Source organism: Balaenoptera acutorostrata, chromosome 2, assembly GCF_949987535.1.
Source record: "Balaenoptera acutorostrata chromosome 2, mBalAcu1.1, whole genome shotgun sequence".
Classification (NCBI taxonomy): domain Eukaryota; kingdom Metazoa; phylum Chordata; class Mammalia; order Artiodactyla; family Balaenopteridae; genus Balaenoptera; species Balaenoptera acutorostrata.
In genome coordinates this window covers 17,421,991-17,439,037 of record NC_080065.1, presented here as the reverse complement: position 1 = coordinate 17,439,037, position 17,047 = coordinate 17,421,991, and the positions used below count along the sequence as shown (strand labels likewise).

The 17,047-nt window shown below is 45.8% G+C and overlaps 1 protein-coding gene across 2 annotated transcripts in view; it reads left to right on the top strand.

Moving 5' to 3' along the window:
* The window catches only part of MYO10 (myosin X), a 214,241-nt gene that overhangs the window by 170,947 nt on the left and 26,247 nt on the right, over positions 1-17,047 (top strand). For both annotated transcript variants that reach the window (XM_057539942.1, XM_057539941.1), the window contains 6 exons: positions 6,725-6,849; positions 6,942-7,056; positions 12,873-12,979; positions 13,830-14,063; positions 14,427-14,472; positions 15,035-15,901. In XM_057539942.1, coding sequence (XP_057395925.1) covers positions 6,725-6,849; positions 6,942-7,056; positions 12,873-12,979; positions 13,830-14,063; positions 14,427-14,472; positions 15,035-15,901 — 1,494 coding nt within the window. The remainder of the gene's footprint in view (positions 1-6,724; positions 6,850-6,941; positions 7,057-12,872; positions 12,980-13,829; positions 14,064-14,426; positions 14,473-15,034; positions 15,902-17,047) is intronic.

Here is a 17,047-nt window from a genome sequence, read left to right as displayed (position 1 = left end):
ACTCATCTAACCCACCCATCGGGTTTCTGCCTTCGAGTGCTGTATGAGTTGAAGGATTGCTGTGGGTACCTCGCACAAACAAGAGGACTTGGTTCCTGCAAGGCTGCTAAACATGCATTTGAAATTCTATGTGTATAATCATCAGTAGATCTTTGGGGTTAGAATAATAGAATTCTTCTTTTTAAAAATTATTAATGTTTTTAAGATTATATATTTTATGGTTGCCATCTTAGACTATAAAAATAATATAGGCTCCTTAAAGGAATTGAGAATCTGTTAACATCTATGAAAAATGATTCAAAAATTAAGGCAAAATAAAATACCTGGTTAACAGAAGTTAGCATTGAGAAGGAAACTTAACTTTGAGCTTCCTGTCAGCCAAGGCAAAAAGGGTAATACAATGCATTTTCTACTGTGTGTTCTCTTTTAATCACCGTATTTATTTTCAGTTTATTTTATCTTGCCTTAATTCCTCTTTGGCACAAGGTGTATGCACTCACGGTAAGTTACCGTGAGTTATAATAGTCATCGATTTATGAATGTAGACTCAGATTGAGCATGTCATTTCTTCTAGAGAGAATAGTTTTCTCCCCTGATACCAAATTTTTTTAAAAAATTGGTCTCATAGATCCATGTTAAGTGATATTACCTAACAGTGGATGACAGCAGAGTGAAATAAGAGTCACTTCTGTGCCAGTCCTACGTCCTTGTGCAGCTTGTTCTCTCCCCTCAGGGTGTCTCTTCTCTTCAGGAGACTCTGAGGCATGGAGAGGGTCTAACCTCAGCAGCAGAGCTGGATTTCCCACCACCCCCTGACTCGGTTTCTAGTCAATGTAATGCTTAATCAGTGTGTGTGTGACTTTGGCCATCGGAGGACAGTTCCTTCTCCCTGCAGTCCTGGCTGGCCCCTGCCAGTACCCCCTGACCTCTGCGTGGCAGGCTGCATTCCCACCCCACCCCCTCTCCCTGGACTCTTCTCAGGGCTTCTCCATTGGTTTCTATGAGACCTCAAATGCTGAAAAGCATTAGAACTTCAAGGGTCCACAGGTAATTAACTCATTCTGTTTTCTTTAATTAAATAAGCGCAGATTGAATGTCCTCTTACCGTGGACAGGTGACTATTTCCAAGTGCACCGTTACACTTCTTATTGTCTCTATGCAGTATTTTTGAAATTATGGAAGGCTAGGTAATGTTCGGGGTAATCATATTCATTAACACATAAATGCATTTTTTCTTTTCTTTGTTGTTGTAAAAACTCCCCTGTCCTGTGTCCCTGTTTGCCAGCACGGCTGTTGCCCTTTATTTAGGTTTTTAGCTGCAGAAGCTTGGGCTTGCCCATAATTGATTTTTGTGGAGGCTTAGCATGCTCTGTTACCAGTCATTTGTTTTGTCTAGGCATTCTGAAATTTTATTTTTTCAGATTGTAGAGGAGAAAGTTCTAATTTTTTTTTTTTTAGAATTAAATTACCTGAAGCTAAATATATTTAACCCTGTCTCCAGGATACAAACTCTCTTGCATCCGTCTTTTTGTCCATTTTAAATGCCTCCGTGTCAGTCTGGCTTTTACAATACCTTTTTTTCCTAAGCTTTATTGAGCTATAAATCACATACCATGCAACTGACTCATTTGAAGTGTACAATTCAATGGTTTTTCATAGATTCACAGAGATGTGCAACCATCACCACAGACACTTAAAACATTTTCATTACCTCAAAAAGAAATCCCCTTAGGGGACTTCCCTGGTGGCACAGTGGTTGGGAATTCGCCTGCCAATGCAGGGGACACGGTTCGATCCCTGGTCCGGGAAGATCCCACATGCCGCGGAGCAACTAAACCCGTGCGCCACAACTACTGAAGCCCGCGCGCCTGGAGCCCGTGCTCCGCAACAAGCCAAGCCACCGCAATGAGAAGCCCTTGCACCGCAACGAAGAGTAGCCCCCCGCTCGCCACAACTAGAGAAAGTCCACGCAGCAACGAAGACCCAACGCAGCCAAAAATAAAGAAATAAAATAAATAAATGTATAAAAAAAAGAAATGCCCTACTTCTTGGCTGTCCCCCCTCTGTCTCCCCATCCCCTCCACCGGCCCTTAGCAGCCATCACTCTACCTTCCGTCCCCGTAGATTTCCTGTCCCGGACGTCTCACATGAATGGAATCACGTAACGCGTGGTGTTTCGTAACTGGCTTCTTTCACTTAGTATAATGTTCTCAAGGCTCATCCATGTTGTAGCATGTAGCAGCGCTTCATTTTTTTATGGCCAGTAATATTCCGTTTTATGGATAGAAAGCCCATTTTGTTTGTCTCCTCATCAGTTGATGGACATTTGGGTTGTTTGCACGTTAAGGTTCCCTTAGAGCAGCTTCACCCCTGATCTCCCTGCTTCTCTGTGTCTTACGTCCACGTTGTTCAAAGTAGGACCTCTACAATCCATTCTGTACCTGATTTTTTTTTTTTTTTTACTTTGTAAAAAAAAAGTGTCTTCAAAGATATATAGCCAAATAGAACTTTTTCGTATTGTACATACGTGATTATTTCCTTCTTTTAGTGCTGTCTCATTTTCCCCCCTTTTTTCTTAGCTGTCTCTTCTTCCCACCACCCATAGTAGTGTCCCTCACTCAGTAACAGCCTGGCATGTCTCCTCCTGTCCTTCTCTGCACATTGTGTATTTAAATGTATATTCACACACATGTACACACATAGAGCAGGTGTTTTATTTGATGGGGTCATTGTTTTACAGCAGTGAGACTGTCATACATACTTTTCTGCATCTTCTTTGTCTCACCTTGCAAAAAGGCTTGAGAGTTAACTGGGGCGTCTTTAATTTGGTCTTATTTTTTAATGGCCGCCTAACACTTCATGATGGGCATGATATCAAAATAGACCCAGCCATGCCTCTGGTCTTGTTTCCAGTTTTGCTGCCACCAACACGGGGATCCTTCTACAGCACAGGTCTGCCCCCGGCGGGCAGCTCCTGATCCTGGAAACAGTGGCATCAAACTTGAGTGCTGTGTCCACCAACAGCTCAGGTTCCTCCCCACCTCCCCGTTCCGTCCCGGACTGAGCTAATGAACATGCCAGGTTCTCTTTCCACCTCTTGGCTTTGGTTTGTGCTGTGTTCTCTGTGTAGAATGTCCCTTCCCCTCCAGCAGTGAGTAGGAGTTGTGAGAGCCCAAACTCTGGGTCAGACCTGGGTTCAAATTCACATGACACCCATACCCCCTCAGTATTTTTCTTTGTCCCGTGTTCCCAAGGAACGTAACTTTAATTTTTAATACGGTTTTATAGTAGGCCATCTACTATATAAGTAGTGATGTTTGGCATACCTGTCACCCTCCTAAATTTCAGGGTCCTTGGAAACAGAATCAGCCCTGTGAGGCTATGCAAGTGAGGGTCAGAGGGTATAAGGGAAATCTCTGTACCTTCCTCTCAATTTTGCTGTGAACCTAAAACTACTCTTTAAAAAAATTAGTCTTAAAAAAAAAAAGCTGTGGAGACAGTAAAAAGATTAGTCGTTGCCAGCTGTTGGGGAGAGGTAGAAGTGAATAGATGAAGCACAGGATTTTTAGGGCAGCAAAAACACTCTGTGCAATGCTCTGATGATGGACACATGTCATTACATAGTCATCAAAACCCATAGAATGTACAGCACCAAGAGTGAACCCTGACATCAGATATGCACTTGGGGTGATTAGGATGTGTCATGTGGGTTCATCAGTTGTAATGAATGTACTACTCTGGTGAGGGGTTTTGATATAAGACAAAAAAGAATCCAGCCCCCGCCTTTTTGTTTCCCCTGCAAGCATGAATCACAAAACCTTGGCGCATAGTAGGTGTTTAATCATTAATCATTGATATTCAGTAAACGGATCAAGACCAGACTCCTGGGACTATAATTGCCCCGGTTTATGGCTGTTACTTCCCAAATCCTCCCTTGCTGTCGGCCATCAAACTTCACAGTTAGGACACTGCCGGCAGTCTTGGGAGGGAGGACCTCCAGTTCTGGAAAACGAGTTACCCGTACAGACTGGCTGGAGTGCATTAGGTGACGTTTTGAAAGGCCACATGCTTTGTGTTGTGACTTGTCCACCCTCCAGCTGTGTCATCTTTGAACATTAAATTCACCAGAAAGAAAGGGAAGTTGAGACCCACCAATGGAAATACAGGTCTACTCCCCTCGTGATTGCCCTGTGTGTTGCCCAGGGCGACAATCTGCGAACAGATCCCCCTTCCCCCGGTTAAATTTCTGCGAAGGGGCAGAAGCACAATCACAATGGGAGCCTGGAAAGAGTGGCCACTCCTGGTGGCCCCCTCCCCAGGCTGTATGAAATCCTACAACCACACCACACTAATTAGCCCGAGAATGGAAGGGGTTGTCATGGCGACCGAGCACTTTTTAAAGCACAGGAATGGTGTTCATTATTGTTCAGTGTCTTTAGCTGTGGCGAAAAGGTCAGTGTGGCAGTTGTTTTCCATATGAATTTTGGCCTGAGAGCCAAACCGAAGGTGGAATGTTCCTCGGAGGGACTGGAAGATGGTAAGTGCGGCTGCACTTTTTGGATGGGGTGTCCCTTTAGTAATATTTTTCAGAGTGTTTTAATAACTAGTGCCAAACTAAGGAATTGTACGGACTTCGTTATGTAGCGATTGAAAGAAAAGGAGCAAGGAAAAAAGTATGGGTCAGGAACAGTGAAAGTTTGAGAGAGATTTAGAGAGTTTTTTTTTAATTTACTTAACAAGTCTTTGAGCATCAAATGGTTAGATATGAAATTCGTAGGTTTCTCTGTGAATTAACAAAGTTAACTAAGTCTGATGCCTTATTCAGTGTTTGTTTTATATTAGCTCTCTCCTGGTCGTTGTGGATTGCTACTGTTCAGATTATATTCCCAAATAAATCTAACAGAAGCATTTTAACCAAATACCCTCAGAACAGTTGCCTCTCTCTGTGTTTCAATCCGAAGATAAGGTAAAGGAGTTATCAAGGCTAATTTTTTCATGCTTTTATTTTACTCTTTCTCGTCTAGGGATATTTGAAATAATTAAGACCAGAAACCAGTGAGCCCCAGTTCTTTGGATATTCGCCCTTATTTATTGGCTAGACTCCGGTAGAATACTGCTGAGTAGAGACATCTGACCCCAGTGTTTGTAGGAGAAATTAAATATGAGACAAGTCATCCTGCTGGATATGATGGCAGCTTTTCCATCAAACGCTGCAAGGGAGATTTGCAGAGCATTCTTCAGATTTATTTTTTTGCTAGCTTGGAAAGCGTACAGAATAACATGGCTTTCAGCCTGATTTTGTGTTAATGACTGGCTGTGTTTTTAAGGTTCGCAAATTTAAGCCACTTACCGTCTTTGCACTTTTTAACAATGTACTTGTGTTCTATGGCACTATTTTTCAGTCATTTTGTACACAGTTGTGTAAGATAAGAAAATACGAATTAATTAAAGGGAAATGGGGTGTTTGGATTAAAAAACAAATCACTGCCCAAAAAGCTGTGAGTGGGAAATGGCATACTTTTGGGCTTTACCCTGAAAGACCATTGTCCTGTCAGCAACACCAGTTTGTTTGGCAACTGAACAGATAAGAGAATATGGTTCAGAATGTTAAGTCTTGGCTTGATTTCCTCTGTCTTTTGTTTGTATGTTCTGGGATTAATTTATTTAGTGATCATAGCATGGAGCGCGATAAATGGGGTATCTGACTAGAAATTGAGGAAATTAATTTTTTTTCATTTTTGTCTGTTTTCTCCACGTACAAACTCTCCTTTTCCTCCCCAGCCCCTAACCCCTCCCTCAGCCCTCACTGGGTCACTGCATTTTTCAACTAAAAAAATGCCTGGAAATTGAATTTTTAAAAGTAAATAAAGTGATATTTGCATGACACTTAAGATTCTTTGGAAAACGTAGCATTAAAAATGGTGATCCGGGGCTTCCCTTGTGGCGCAGTGGTTGAGAATCTGCCTGCCAATGCAGGGGACACAGGTTCGAGCCCTGGTCTGGGAAGGTCCCACATGCCGCGGAGCAACTGGGCCCGTGAGCCACAATTACTGAGCCTGCGCGTCTGGAGCCTGTGCTCCGCAACAAGAGAGGCCGCGATAGTGAGAGGCCCGCGCACCGCGATGAGGAGTGGCCCCCGCTTGCCACAACTAGAGAAAGCCCTCGCACAGAAACGAAGACCCAACACAGCCAAAAATAAATAAAATAAATAAATTTTAAAAAAATGGTGGTCCGTTTATGATATTTGTAAAGTAATCAGAAATTTGAACCTGGATATTAATATCAATGAATTATTGGTATCTTTTAAGATATGATAGTGTTGTGGTTCTATTTAAAAAATGATACTGGAACACTTCCCTCGCGGTCCAGTGGTCCGCACTTCCACTGCAGGGGGCACGGGTTCCATCCCTGGTCAGAGAACTGATCCCGCATGCCGCAAAGCACGGCCAAAAAATAAAAAAATAAAAGTGATACTGATATATTTACAAATGAGAGTGTACTATCTGGGACTTGCTTCAAAAAAAAATCCAAGGCCAGGGAGTAAGTGGGCTAAGGATGGGGGGTAGGATTGACACGGGTGCTGGCTGTTGCAGCTAGGCTGTGGGTATGTGGGGTGGGGTTTGTTTTCTGTACATTTGTGTAGGTTCAAAATGTGTGTGTGTAAAACCATGGAGGGGAGGGCGGTCTTCTTAACGTCATCTTCTCACCTCTTGGCATGTTTTAGATGCCCGACCAGTTTGACCAGGCAGTTGTGGTCAACCAGCTGCGGTACTCCGGGATGCTGGAGACGGTCAGGATCCGGAAAGCTGGGTATGCCGTCCGAAGACCCTTCCAGGATTTTTACAAAAGGCAAGACGGAGCTGCAGAGACCCTCTTTCTTTGCAGAGGGGTTGGGGAAAGGATTTTAGCACAAGGTGACGCTGGGCATTCTTCTTTTGCAGGTATAAGGTGCTGGCGAGGAACGTGGCTCTGCCCGAGGACGTGAGGGGCAAGTGCACGGCCCTGCTGCAGCTCTATGACACCTCCAACAGCGAGTGGCAGCTGGGGAAGACGAAGGTAAAATTTCGGAGAAAGAACGACCGTCCCATCAACCCCCTGAGAGGTGTTTGAGTTCGGTGTTCTGTGATGACTACTAACCAACTGTTTTTCCAGTGTCGGGAAGATACCCATCGTATCGTGCCAGCCATATTCTTTGTCCTTCCAACGTGAATCTTTTTTCTGAAGTCCTTGACTTTACAGGGACTCTGTTCTTGGGGACACATTGAAGCATCGGATCCTAAGTGCGTGTGTTTTCCTTCAGTCAGTCAGCAAATGTTGGCTGATGGGCAACTCAGTGCCAGGGAAGAACTGGGCAGCCTCTGGCATCTAAGAAGTGAGACCCCAGACCCTTCTAACTTTGCATTATTAGAATAGAATACTGAATGTTCTCCCTGCACCACAGGAGCTGTTGTGTGGGAGACCAGCAAGTAGTCCGAAATCCATTTTTTTAAACATGCAGGTGTGACTGAGGCCTTTACCCCTTAGCTGAGTGATAAGCAGTCTGGCCTCAACAGCAAAAATTAGCCATAAAATTGGCAGTATGACCTCTTCTCCCTGTATCAGGAACTTCCAGAACCCTCATTTGGGGTTCCATTCTCCTTCTGCCACCCACCTCCAGGGTCTTATCACACAGGAGAGGCAGAAATGCAGGCAGCTGGGGGTCGGCCTTTGAGTGTATGGTTGTCTTCAAAAGTAAGAGGTGTTCCTCAAGCCTCATCCTCCTGACTCTACAAGTGGGAATGCAGCATCAGAGAAATATTTTAAAGATTCTGCTCAGATTATGTTTTTAACCTAGGAGTTTCTTTGTTTAAAAAAAAGAAAGAGGAGGAAGAGGGAAAGAGAGAGACATATCTTGCAGTTTGACTGTCTTCATCTCAGAGCTTCTCTGATAAAATACCATAGACAGGGTGGCTTAAGCACAGACATTCATTTCACACAGTTCTGGAGGCTGGAATTCTGAGATCAGGGTGCCAGTATGGTCAGGTTCTGGTGAAGGTTTCCTTCCTGGTTTATAGACAGCTGCCTTCTTACTGTGTCCTGACACGGTGGAGAGTGAGTTCTGGTCTCTCTTCCTCCTCTTATAAGGGCACTAATCCTATCATGGGGCCCCACCCTCCTAAACGTAGTTACTTCCTAAAGGCCTGACTTTCAAATACCATCACATTGGGGGTTAGGGCTGCAGCATAAGAATTGGGGTTGGGGGGGTGGCAAACATTCAGTCCATAACATTGATATGAGATTAATGACAAGTATTTAGGCATCACCTGGAGGCCATTTAGCAAAGGAAAGTGTATAATGAACATACTCTTCTGCTCTTGAAGGATTTCAGCTGGCCAGGGATTTAAGATGCAAACATCTAACAAGGTAGAGATGGCATGCAGAGGTATTGTATTAGTAATCTATTGCTGTGTAACAGACAACCATAAACTTAGCAGCTTTAACAACACACACCAATTACCTCATGGTATCTATGGGTCAGGGGTCCAGGCACAGCTTAGCTGGTCCTCTGTCAGGGTCTCAGAGTGTCAGCTGGGGCTGCATTCCCTTCTGGAGCTTGGAGTTCTTTTCCAAGCTCACGTGGCTCTAGAATGCCATTCTTTGCAGTTGTAGGACTGAGGCTGCAGTCCCACTGGACCCTCTTTTCCTGCTGGCTGCCCCCTGGGGCCACTCTCAGCTTCTAGAGGTCCCCCCACAGTTTCTAACCACCTGACCCCCCTCCCAGGCCCTCCCACTTCTTCAGGGCCAGCAGGAGACGCTCCTGCTCCAGTCTCCTAAGGTGGAGTCTTATATAATATAACATATCCATAAGAGTGATATCCCATCACCTTTGCCATGTTCTAGAACAAAGTCACAGGTTCCACCCACACTAATAGGATTAAACAAGGGCGTAACTCATTGGGGGTCACTTTGGGGTGTGTCCTCCCAGGTTTATAGGTCTCTTTACCTGGAATTCTCCACCCTCCCCTCCACCCCGTTTAGCCAACTCATCCTTCAAGTCTCTGCTTAGATGCAGGCTTTGACAGGAATCCTTTTTGACATTCTTCATTGCACCCTGCACCAAAACTCACCCCTAAACTGGGCTAAGCCCCCTCCTCTGTCATTGACATCTTTCTGTTTTCTACCCTGTTATAACACTTAACATGCTGTCATGTTGTCTTGGTATTGCCTGGTGACTTGTCTACAATCACCCAATAGAGAATGTAGAGTTCATTGTTCGTTCTTCTACACAACACAATGCACGTAGTAGGAGTTCACATAGTAGGAGCTCAGTCAGTGTCTGTTAAATGCTAAAAAACTATAAAGTGATGGCACAAAATTGTTGTATGTTGAGTCACTCAAAGTACTTTCTAAAGAAGTTGGTTCAAGTGGAGCTCTTGGCAGTATAATATAGTCTGCTCTGATTTTTTTAATTAAAAAGGTATTACATTCTCTGTAAACTGATACCCTCCTCCTGTCTCACTGCCTTATACCATGGAATAACATCAAAGATTATTGACTCACCCAGCCAATACCGGTCTCTTTTCTGAGCTCTGAAAAATCAATCCAACTTCATTTACAATTTACGATGAAAATCAGGCCCCAGCAAGACTTAGAACTGGGTGTAGCACAGGGACACGGAGACATAAAGACATGGGCATTGCCCCCAGTTTACTAAGTTGCTGGGAGATAAGTCATCCCATACAACTGATAAATTATGCAGTGTGATCTCTTGAAGGAATAAGGACACAGCTCCAGGAGAGAGCTCACTGTGAATTGACATGATCAGAAGAGTATTCAAGAAAAGGAAATGTTTGAAGAGGAGTTAAATTTTAATTGGTGACACACTGGAAGTAGAAGTAGGATGGAAGCTTATCATTTCACGTAAATATTAGGAAGTAAATGGAAACATGAGAGCATTTGAATTGTATCCACTAAATAGCCCTGACCTTGACCAACATTTGACTTAATTATACACTTAATTATACTCTAGCAGTGTTTCAGTCAGTGTTGCCGCCAGAGGTCTTTGCATTTAAAACCTTGAACCTCTAACAAATATCTTCTGGTAAAGAAGTTTCTGTCAACACTTACATGACAGAGGAAATGTGGGCAGCGCTGTAGTCGGCAAATTAAACATGGCGCCAGGTCTGAATTCACTGGCTTAAAACACATCTGGTCTTTGGAAGGCAAGGATTCTTATCTGCTGGGGAAGCATCCCTAAAGAAGCCAGGAGGCCTGTCCAAGCCTCTGGAACAGCCCGAGCAGGAGATCCTGCCGTACGTCCCTGCTGAGAAGCCAAGTTTAGGGAGACGGAGGTGAACAGCTGCTCCCCTCTTTTTTCCTGGTTTTGACTTTTCCCTCTGCCTTGTGACTCCGGCACGTTTTACTTTTCTGGTCCGTGGATTACATTGCCAGACCTTATTTCTTCTCTGGCAATAAAGCCTGCAAGAGGTATTCTATAAGGACATTTTACTGGAATAATCCATAGGCTCTTGAGCTATGTAAGCAAATGATAGGAAAAGCCATGAGAAACTATTCGTATTGGATATTGAGTCAAGGTTAGCCGAGCAGCCCCCTGAGTACGCGCTGCCCCTTCCTAAGCTGCTTGATGATGCCTGACGAGGCCGGCGCCTCCGCTTACAGCAGCTGGATCCTGCTGACTCGATCTTGGCCGCATCCTGGGGACATGGCAACGTGGCAGCGGACACCACTGGGCTGGAAGAACTGGCATCACTTTCTGTGTGTTGTTGCATAAATTCAGGGTGGATGTTCTTAATGAAGCCAAGTTAGGTCTCTAAAGCATTTTACTCCGTTTGCCCTTCGGGTTATGGAAAGAATCTATTGATAGATAAAGATGTGGAAGTAAATCTAATAGGCAGAGCATAGAACTCTCTTTGATGGGCGTGAAACTAAGGCAGGTATTTCTCTGACTCGTGATTCCAACCAAGACAGTCCCTAGACTTCTGATAAGGTGTGAGACGCTCTTTCCTTCATAAAGCTTCCTGTTTGTTCATCTGATGAATGTACTGCTTGTGGGCATCGATGCTTTTATTTTATGATGTCACCACCACCATCACCACTCTTGTTCAAGATTTGACTTCATTGCTTTTTCTTTTAAACACTAACCAGAGCAACAGCATTAGACTAAGATCCTTAATATCAAAAAATCGCCTCAAAGAGAAGTTTAAATATTTCTTTGAAGTCCAGTCTTGATGAAAACTGCTTCATATTTCTGAAAACTTTTTCTCATTGCTGAACTAACAAGCTTTATGCTCGTAGCTGATGTTTCTTACATTAAACTTTTTTTTTTTTGCTCAAGATGCAGTCTCTTTATGCATCAACAGAGCATATTAATTGCAATTATAGGAAGAGCATTGTATGAAAAGCTTTTCTGAGAGAATTATTTGGTGGGAGAGTTTTACAAATGCTCAGGAACCCACAGTGGGAGTAGGTAAGGCTTCTGTGAGTCACATGATGGTGGGATTCTTTATTTGCTTTTTTGCCCAAATGTCTTGGAAGAGCCAGAGCAGAGAATCTGGAAAAATGTGCCCTCAAGAGGACAGAATGCATCATCCTAGGCCAGAATGACTCACTGGAGCATAAATTGAGAAGTCGTGAGTGAGGGAGTGTGTCGTTTAACCACCCCCCGACCAGTGCCTCCAGCTGACCGTTAATAGAAAAGCATTAAAAAAATTGTTTGTTTTTAGGAGATAATTCCAAACTTCCTTATGCATCACATTGGAAATTACAGAATTAAAAGCTACCATAATTGAGGGAGGGAGGGTCTCAGTATTTTCATACCTTTTCAAATATTAGGAATTCTGATACAAATGCCAATTACCAGACACACTTAGGCTTATATAAATGGTAAGCATAGGATTGAGGTGCCCACGGGCAGAAACAGGCCAGCAAATAGTTACAATCTCTGTCCCGATTCTATTGATAGTTTTCTTGCCATGGCTGAACCGAGATAACTTAAATGATTCAGTTCTAATTGCAAACAGTTTATAGAATTACATTCTTAAATGTCAATTTTTTTATGTGCATTATTTTTGAGGCCAAGATGCTTTGATCGTAATCATTTGACAGGCATGAAGGGAGAGTTTCCACGTGATGGCAAAGTAACATTTTACAAATTTCTTGGATTTTTTTCCCCCTCCCTTTCTTTCTTTTGTCCTTTCTTCTTCTCCTTCTTCTCCTCCTGCCCCTCCTCCCCTTCCCCCTCCTCCCCCTCCTCCTCCTCCTCCCCCTCCCCCTTCCCCCTCCTCCTCCCCCTCCCCCTTCCCCCCTCCTCCTCCCCCTCCCCCTTCCCCTCCCCCTTCTCCTCCCCCTTCCCCTCCCCCTTCCCCTCCTCCTCCCCCTCCTCCCCCTCTTCCCCCCTTCCCCCCTCCTTCTCCTTTTTAATGTAGCGAGTCTCTCTAGATATCTTCTTACTTAGACTTAATGTAGGACTGGTGCTGGTCCATGAACTATTTGTCCCAGCCCACAGTGAGATAAGTATTTATAAACTTGATGGCAGTTTCACAGTCATCTTATGCCTGTTGAACTAATAATAACTGAGAAAACGGGACTTGGATTTTATATACTCCTTTGGTTTTTGCTTTCCAGTAATACATTGTTTACTATATTTTACAAAGGTCTTAGTCTGTGGCAGATGGGAAGTTTAAAACAAAAAAAGAAATCCTTTCCCCACCAGGAATTTGAGATTCCCTGTGCTGGACAGCATGGCCGTTTGTGTTTGGAGCAAATCAGAGAAAGAAGAAAGCCTTACCCACCAAAGACACAGCTGACTCAGAAACGCCTTACCTGTACCTGGCACATTCTGTGGACGTGACATGTTGCTCTCTCCTGGGCAGGTCTTCCTTCGCGAGTCCTTGGAGCAGAAACTGGAGAAGCGGCGGGAGGAGGAGGTGACGCAGGCAGCCATGGTGATCCGGGCCCACGTCTTGGGCTACTTGGCACGGTAAGAAGTGCGCGGACGGGAGGGCGCGTCCCCCGTGTGTGTCACCAGGTGGGGTGGCCCTGGTCATATGCTTTCATTTAAAATAGACCTGGGTGGGTTCAGGTCAGGACCAGGCTAAGGAGAGTCGCAGGGCAGTGCTCGTAACTAGCAATGCCAGCACCTAGTTAGCTTGACCTGGGCAGGAAATGGGAAAAGGGGCTCCTGATGTCTCAGAGCAGCGACATCAGGGGACTGGGCGACATATTTAAACATTTCCCTAGTTCCTCTGGGTCACATACTGAAGCCACAGGCAGCTCGCCTGTTGACTTTGGTGTCATCCCATTGGGTCCACAGTGGCCCCCTCTCCAGGGTTTGCCGAATGAGGCAGGTTCTTTTCCTGTGCATCTGAGTTCTGTCCCCCTCTGCGGACCTGCGGGCCACCCGAACCCTTGCTTGTCACAGTACGTTACATGTTCTCAAGTACACAGCCGTCCTGCTGTGGCAAATCCTTTTCTTTTTTCCTCATAAGGACAGGAAAATATATCACATCTCCTGGTTCTGTTTACAACCCAACTTCCTGCCAGGACTTTTCAAAGTCAGTATTAGGAGTGATGTGTTTATTTAGCCAACATGATGATAGGGTCTTGCTTGAGTTTCGTTTGTTGTTATTCTTTTGTTTTTCTTCTGTTTTGTTTTGCCCACAAGGGCCTCCTTGTCGGCTCCCTATAATGAGTCTCTGTTATGAGCGGATCAGCCCCAAACGAGGTCCTGCTCTCTTGTCTTGTAACATTAACGTAAACTCACGTAAAGAGCTCGAAGCCTCATTACCTCCACAGTTATTCTGTTGTGCTGTTTCTCTTCTCATTTTCAGAAAGCAATACAAGAAGGTCCTTTATTGTGTAGTGATTATACAGAAGAATTACAGAGCATTTCTTCTGAGGAGGAGATTTTTGCACCTGAAAAAAGCAGCCGTGGTTTTCCAGAAGCAACTCCGAGGTCAGATTGCCCGGAGAGTTTACAGACAGCTGCTGGCAGAGAAACGGGCAGAGGAGGAAAAGAGGAAACGGGCAGAGGAAGAAAAGAGGAAACGGGAGGAGGAGGAAAGGTATGGGACCTTTCTTGGCTTGGATGAAACAGACAGGAGGACACCTTTGGAGTTTTTATGCTCTATATCCAGCCTCGCAGCAGGAATTTCCAGTGGATGCGATGGAACCTGCTGTTTGAAACAATAACTCTTGGTGGCTCAGATAAAATTCCTTAGCAGCGCTGAAGACCCAGTTTTGTGGTATTTTTATTCATGCAAAGAATAAGTATATTGCCAAAGGAAGAGACCCTATCCATCCTTCACACTTCTAAGTTGTCTTTTGCAAAGCTTCTGTTAAAAAGTTCGCTCTCTGAAAAGTGGGTCTCGGATTTTTTTCATTGCTTTCGTTTATTTTCACTGTCTTTTTTTCTTGACTATTTTCAGAGAAAGAGAGAGGGAACGAAGAGAAGCTGAGCTCCGCGCCCAACAGGTGAAGAATGCCGTGACAACATGACATCTTGTCTGTTACTGTCCCAGTTCAAACACTTTGCCTCAATGATTTGAAACTAAAGTAAAGATGTAGGGAGAAGGATTCAAAGCTAAAATAAATATACAGTAGGAAGAATTTTAGAGGAGATGTTTATGCTGCAATTTCTAACCCACTACTGTTGGGTAAAAATGTGTGAATGTCTTAAGATTTCAGTGTGAATCACGACAGCATGATAGCTCTAGACCAGTATAATCACTATATTAGTTTGCTCGGGCTGCTGTAACATAAGTGCCACAGCCTGGGCAGATTAAACAACAGAAATTGATTGTCTCACAGTTCTGGAGGCTAAAGGTCCAAGATCAGGGTGTTGGCAGGGTTGGTTTCTTCGGAAGCCTCTCTCTGTAACTTGCAGATTGCTGCTGTGTCCTCACGTGGCTTTGCACCTGTGTACCTGCCTCCCCGGTGCCCCGTGTGTGTGTCCCAATCCCTTCTTCTTTATAAGGACACCAGTCAGTTGGGTTCGAGCCCTGCCTCACGGCTTCACTGTAACTTAATCACCCAGGAGGAGGCAGCGAGGACGCAGCGGGAACAGGAAGCCTTGCAGAAGCGTCGGAGGGAGGCCGAGCTGAGCCGGGAGCTGGAGAAGCAGAAGGAGAACAGGCAGGTGGAGGAGATCCTGCGCCTGGAGAAGGAAATCGAGGACCTGCAGCGCATGAAGGAGAGGCAGGAGCTGTCCCTGACCGAGGCCTCCCTGCAGAAGCTGCAGCAGCTGCGGGACGAGGAGCTGCGGCGGCTGGAGGACGAAGCCTGCCGCGCCGCCCAGGAGTTCCTGGAGTCGCTCAACTTCGACGAGATCGACGAGTGCGTCCGCAACATCGAGCGCTCCCTGTCGGTGGGGAGCGGGTCCGCGGGCGCGCGGGCCGACCTGGCCGAGGGTGCCTGCGGCGAGAAGCCCAGCTTCAACTTCAGCCAGCCCTACCCGGAGGAGGAGGTGGACGAGGGCTTCGAGGCCGACGACGATGCTTTCAAGGACTCGCCCAACCCCAGCGAGCACGGCCACTCGGACCAGCGCACCAGTGGCATCCGGACCAGCGACGAGTCCTCGGAGGAGGACCCCTACATGAACGACACCGTGGTGCCCACCAGCCCCGGCGCCGACAGCACCGTGCTGCTGGCCCCCTCGGAGCACGACTCCTCCTCCGGGGAGCCCACCTACTGCATGCCCCAGACCCCCGGGGGCCTGCCCTCCCCCGACGGCGACTACAGCTACGACCAGGACGACTACGAGGACGGGGCCGTCACCTCTGGCAGCAGCGTGACCTTCTCCAACTCGTACAGCAGCCAGTGGTCCCCAGACTACCGATGCTCCGTGGGCACCTACAACAGCTCGGGGGCCTACCGGTTCAGCTCGGAGGGGGCCCAGTCCTCGGTGAGTACCCACTGTCCTCCCGGGGCCCCGGCTTGCCCCCGCCGGGGTGGAAGTTGCCTGTCATCCGCACCCCCGTTGCACCATCCCTTGGAGGAAGACATCCCCCCTAGAACGGGCCAGGATTCCAAAGCCAGGCTCTTAAGGCTGGCCTTAAACCCCTTTCTCTTGCCAAAAGCAATCGTCGCATTAGTAAGTGGAACTTGGTGCCTGTTGGAGGTTGAACGCAAAACCCAGAACTGCGTCTTGCCCAAAGCCTAAGAAAACTGGCATTTTCAGTGGAGACTCTGGCTGTGTCTGTGCTGGCTTTGCAGCGGGTTGGGAAATGAGACCCGCCCTAAACTGGAACGAGACTTGCCAAGGGTACTTCAGAGACCTTTCCTGACAGTAGCTTCACCCGCCCACTGCAGGACATTATGTATATTTTTCTGGTTGTAAGGGAGGAACCTTTAAGGGCTTAAACGTGCTCTTTCCAGCTTCTGGATTTATTTATAGTTTACTTTTATTTCTTCCCATTGTCCATGCGTTAAATACTCCCTTGACTTTCTAAGGCTTGAAGATATTTTTATTTGTTTGTTTGTTTATTTATTTATTTAAGAATATATATTTTTTTTAATTAATTAATTTAATTTTGTCTGTGTTGGGTCTTTGTTGTTGCACGCAGGCTTTCTCTAGTTGCGGCAAGCAGGGGCTACTCTTCCTTGCGGTGCACAGGCTTCTCATCGCGGTGGCTTCTCTTGTTGCGGAGCACGGGCTCTAGGTGCGCGGGCTTCGGTAGTTGTGGCTCACGGGCTCTAGAGCGCAGGCTCAGTAGTTGTGGTGCACGGGCTTAGTTGCTCTGCGGCATGTGGGATCTTCCCGGACCAGGGCTCGAACCCGTGTCCCGTACGTTGGCAGGGAGATTTCTTACCCACTGCGCCACCAGGGCAGTCCTTGAAGATATTTTTAGCACAATAACTTAAAGGGAATTAACTCTTGGATGGTTTGATTAAAATTGTACACTTAAACAGCAGCGTTGTACTTTGAATACATAGCCTTGGGATTAAAATATGTCTCATGTGTTATGTATCAAGTCAACTGACCGTTTGACACCAAAAGTCAGTATTTTGTAATTCTGAATTCTTTTGATGACCACACTCCGTTGCACTG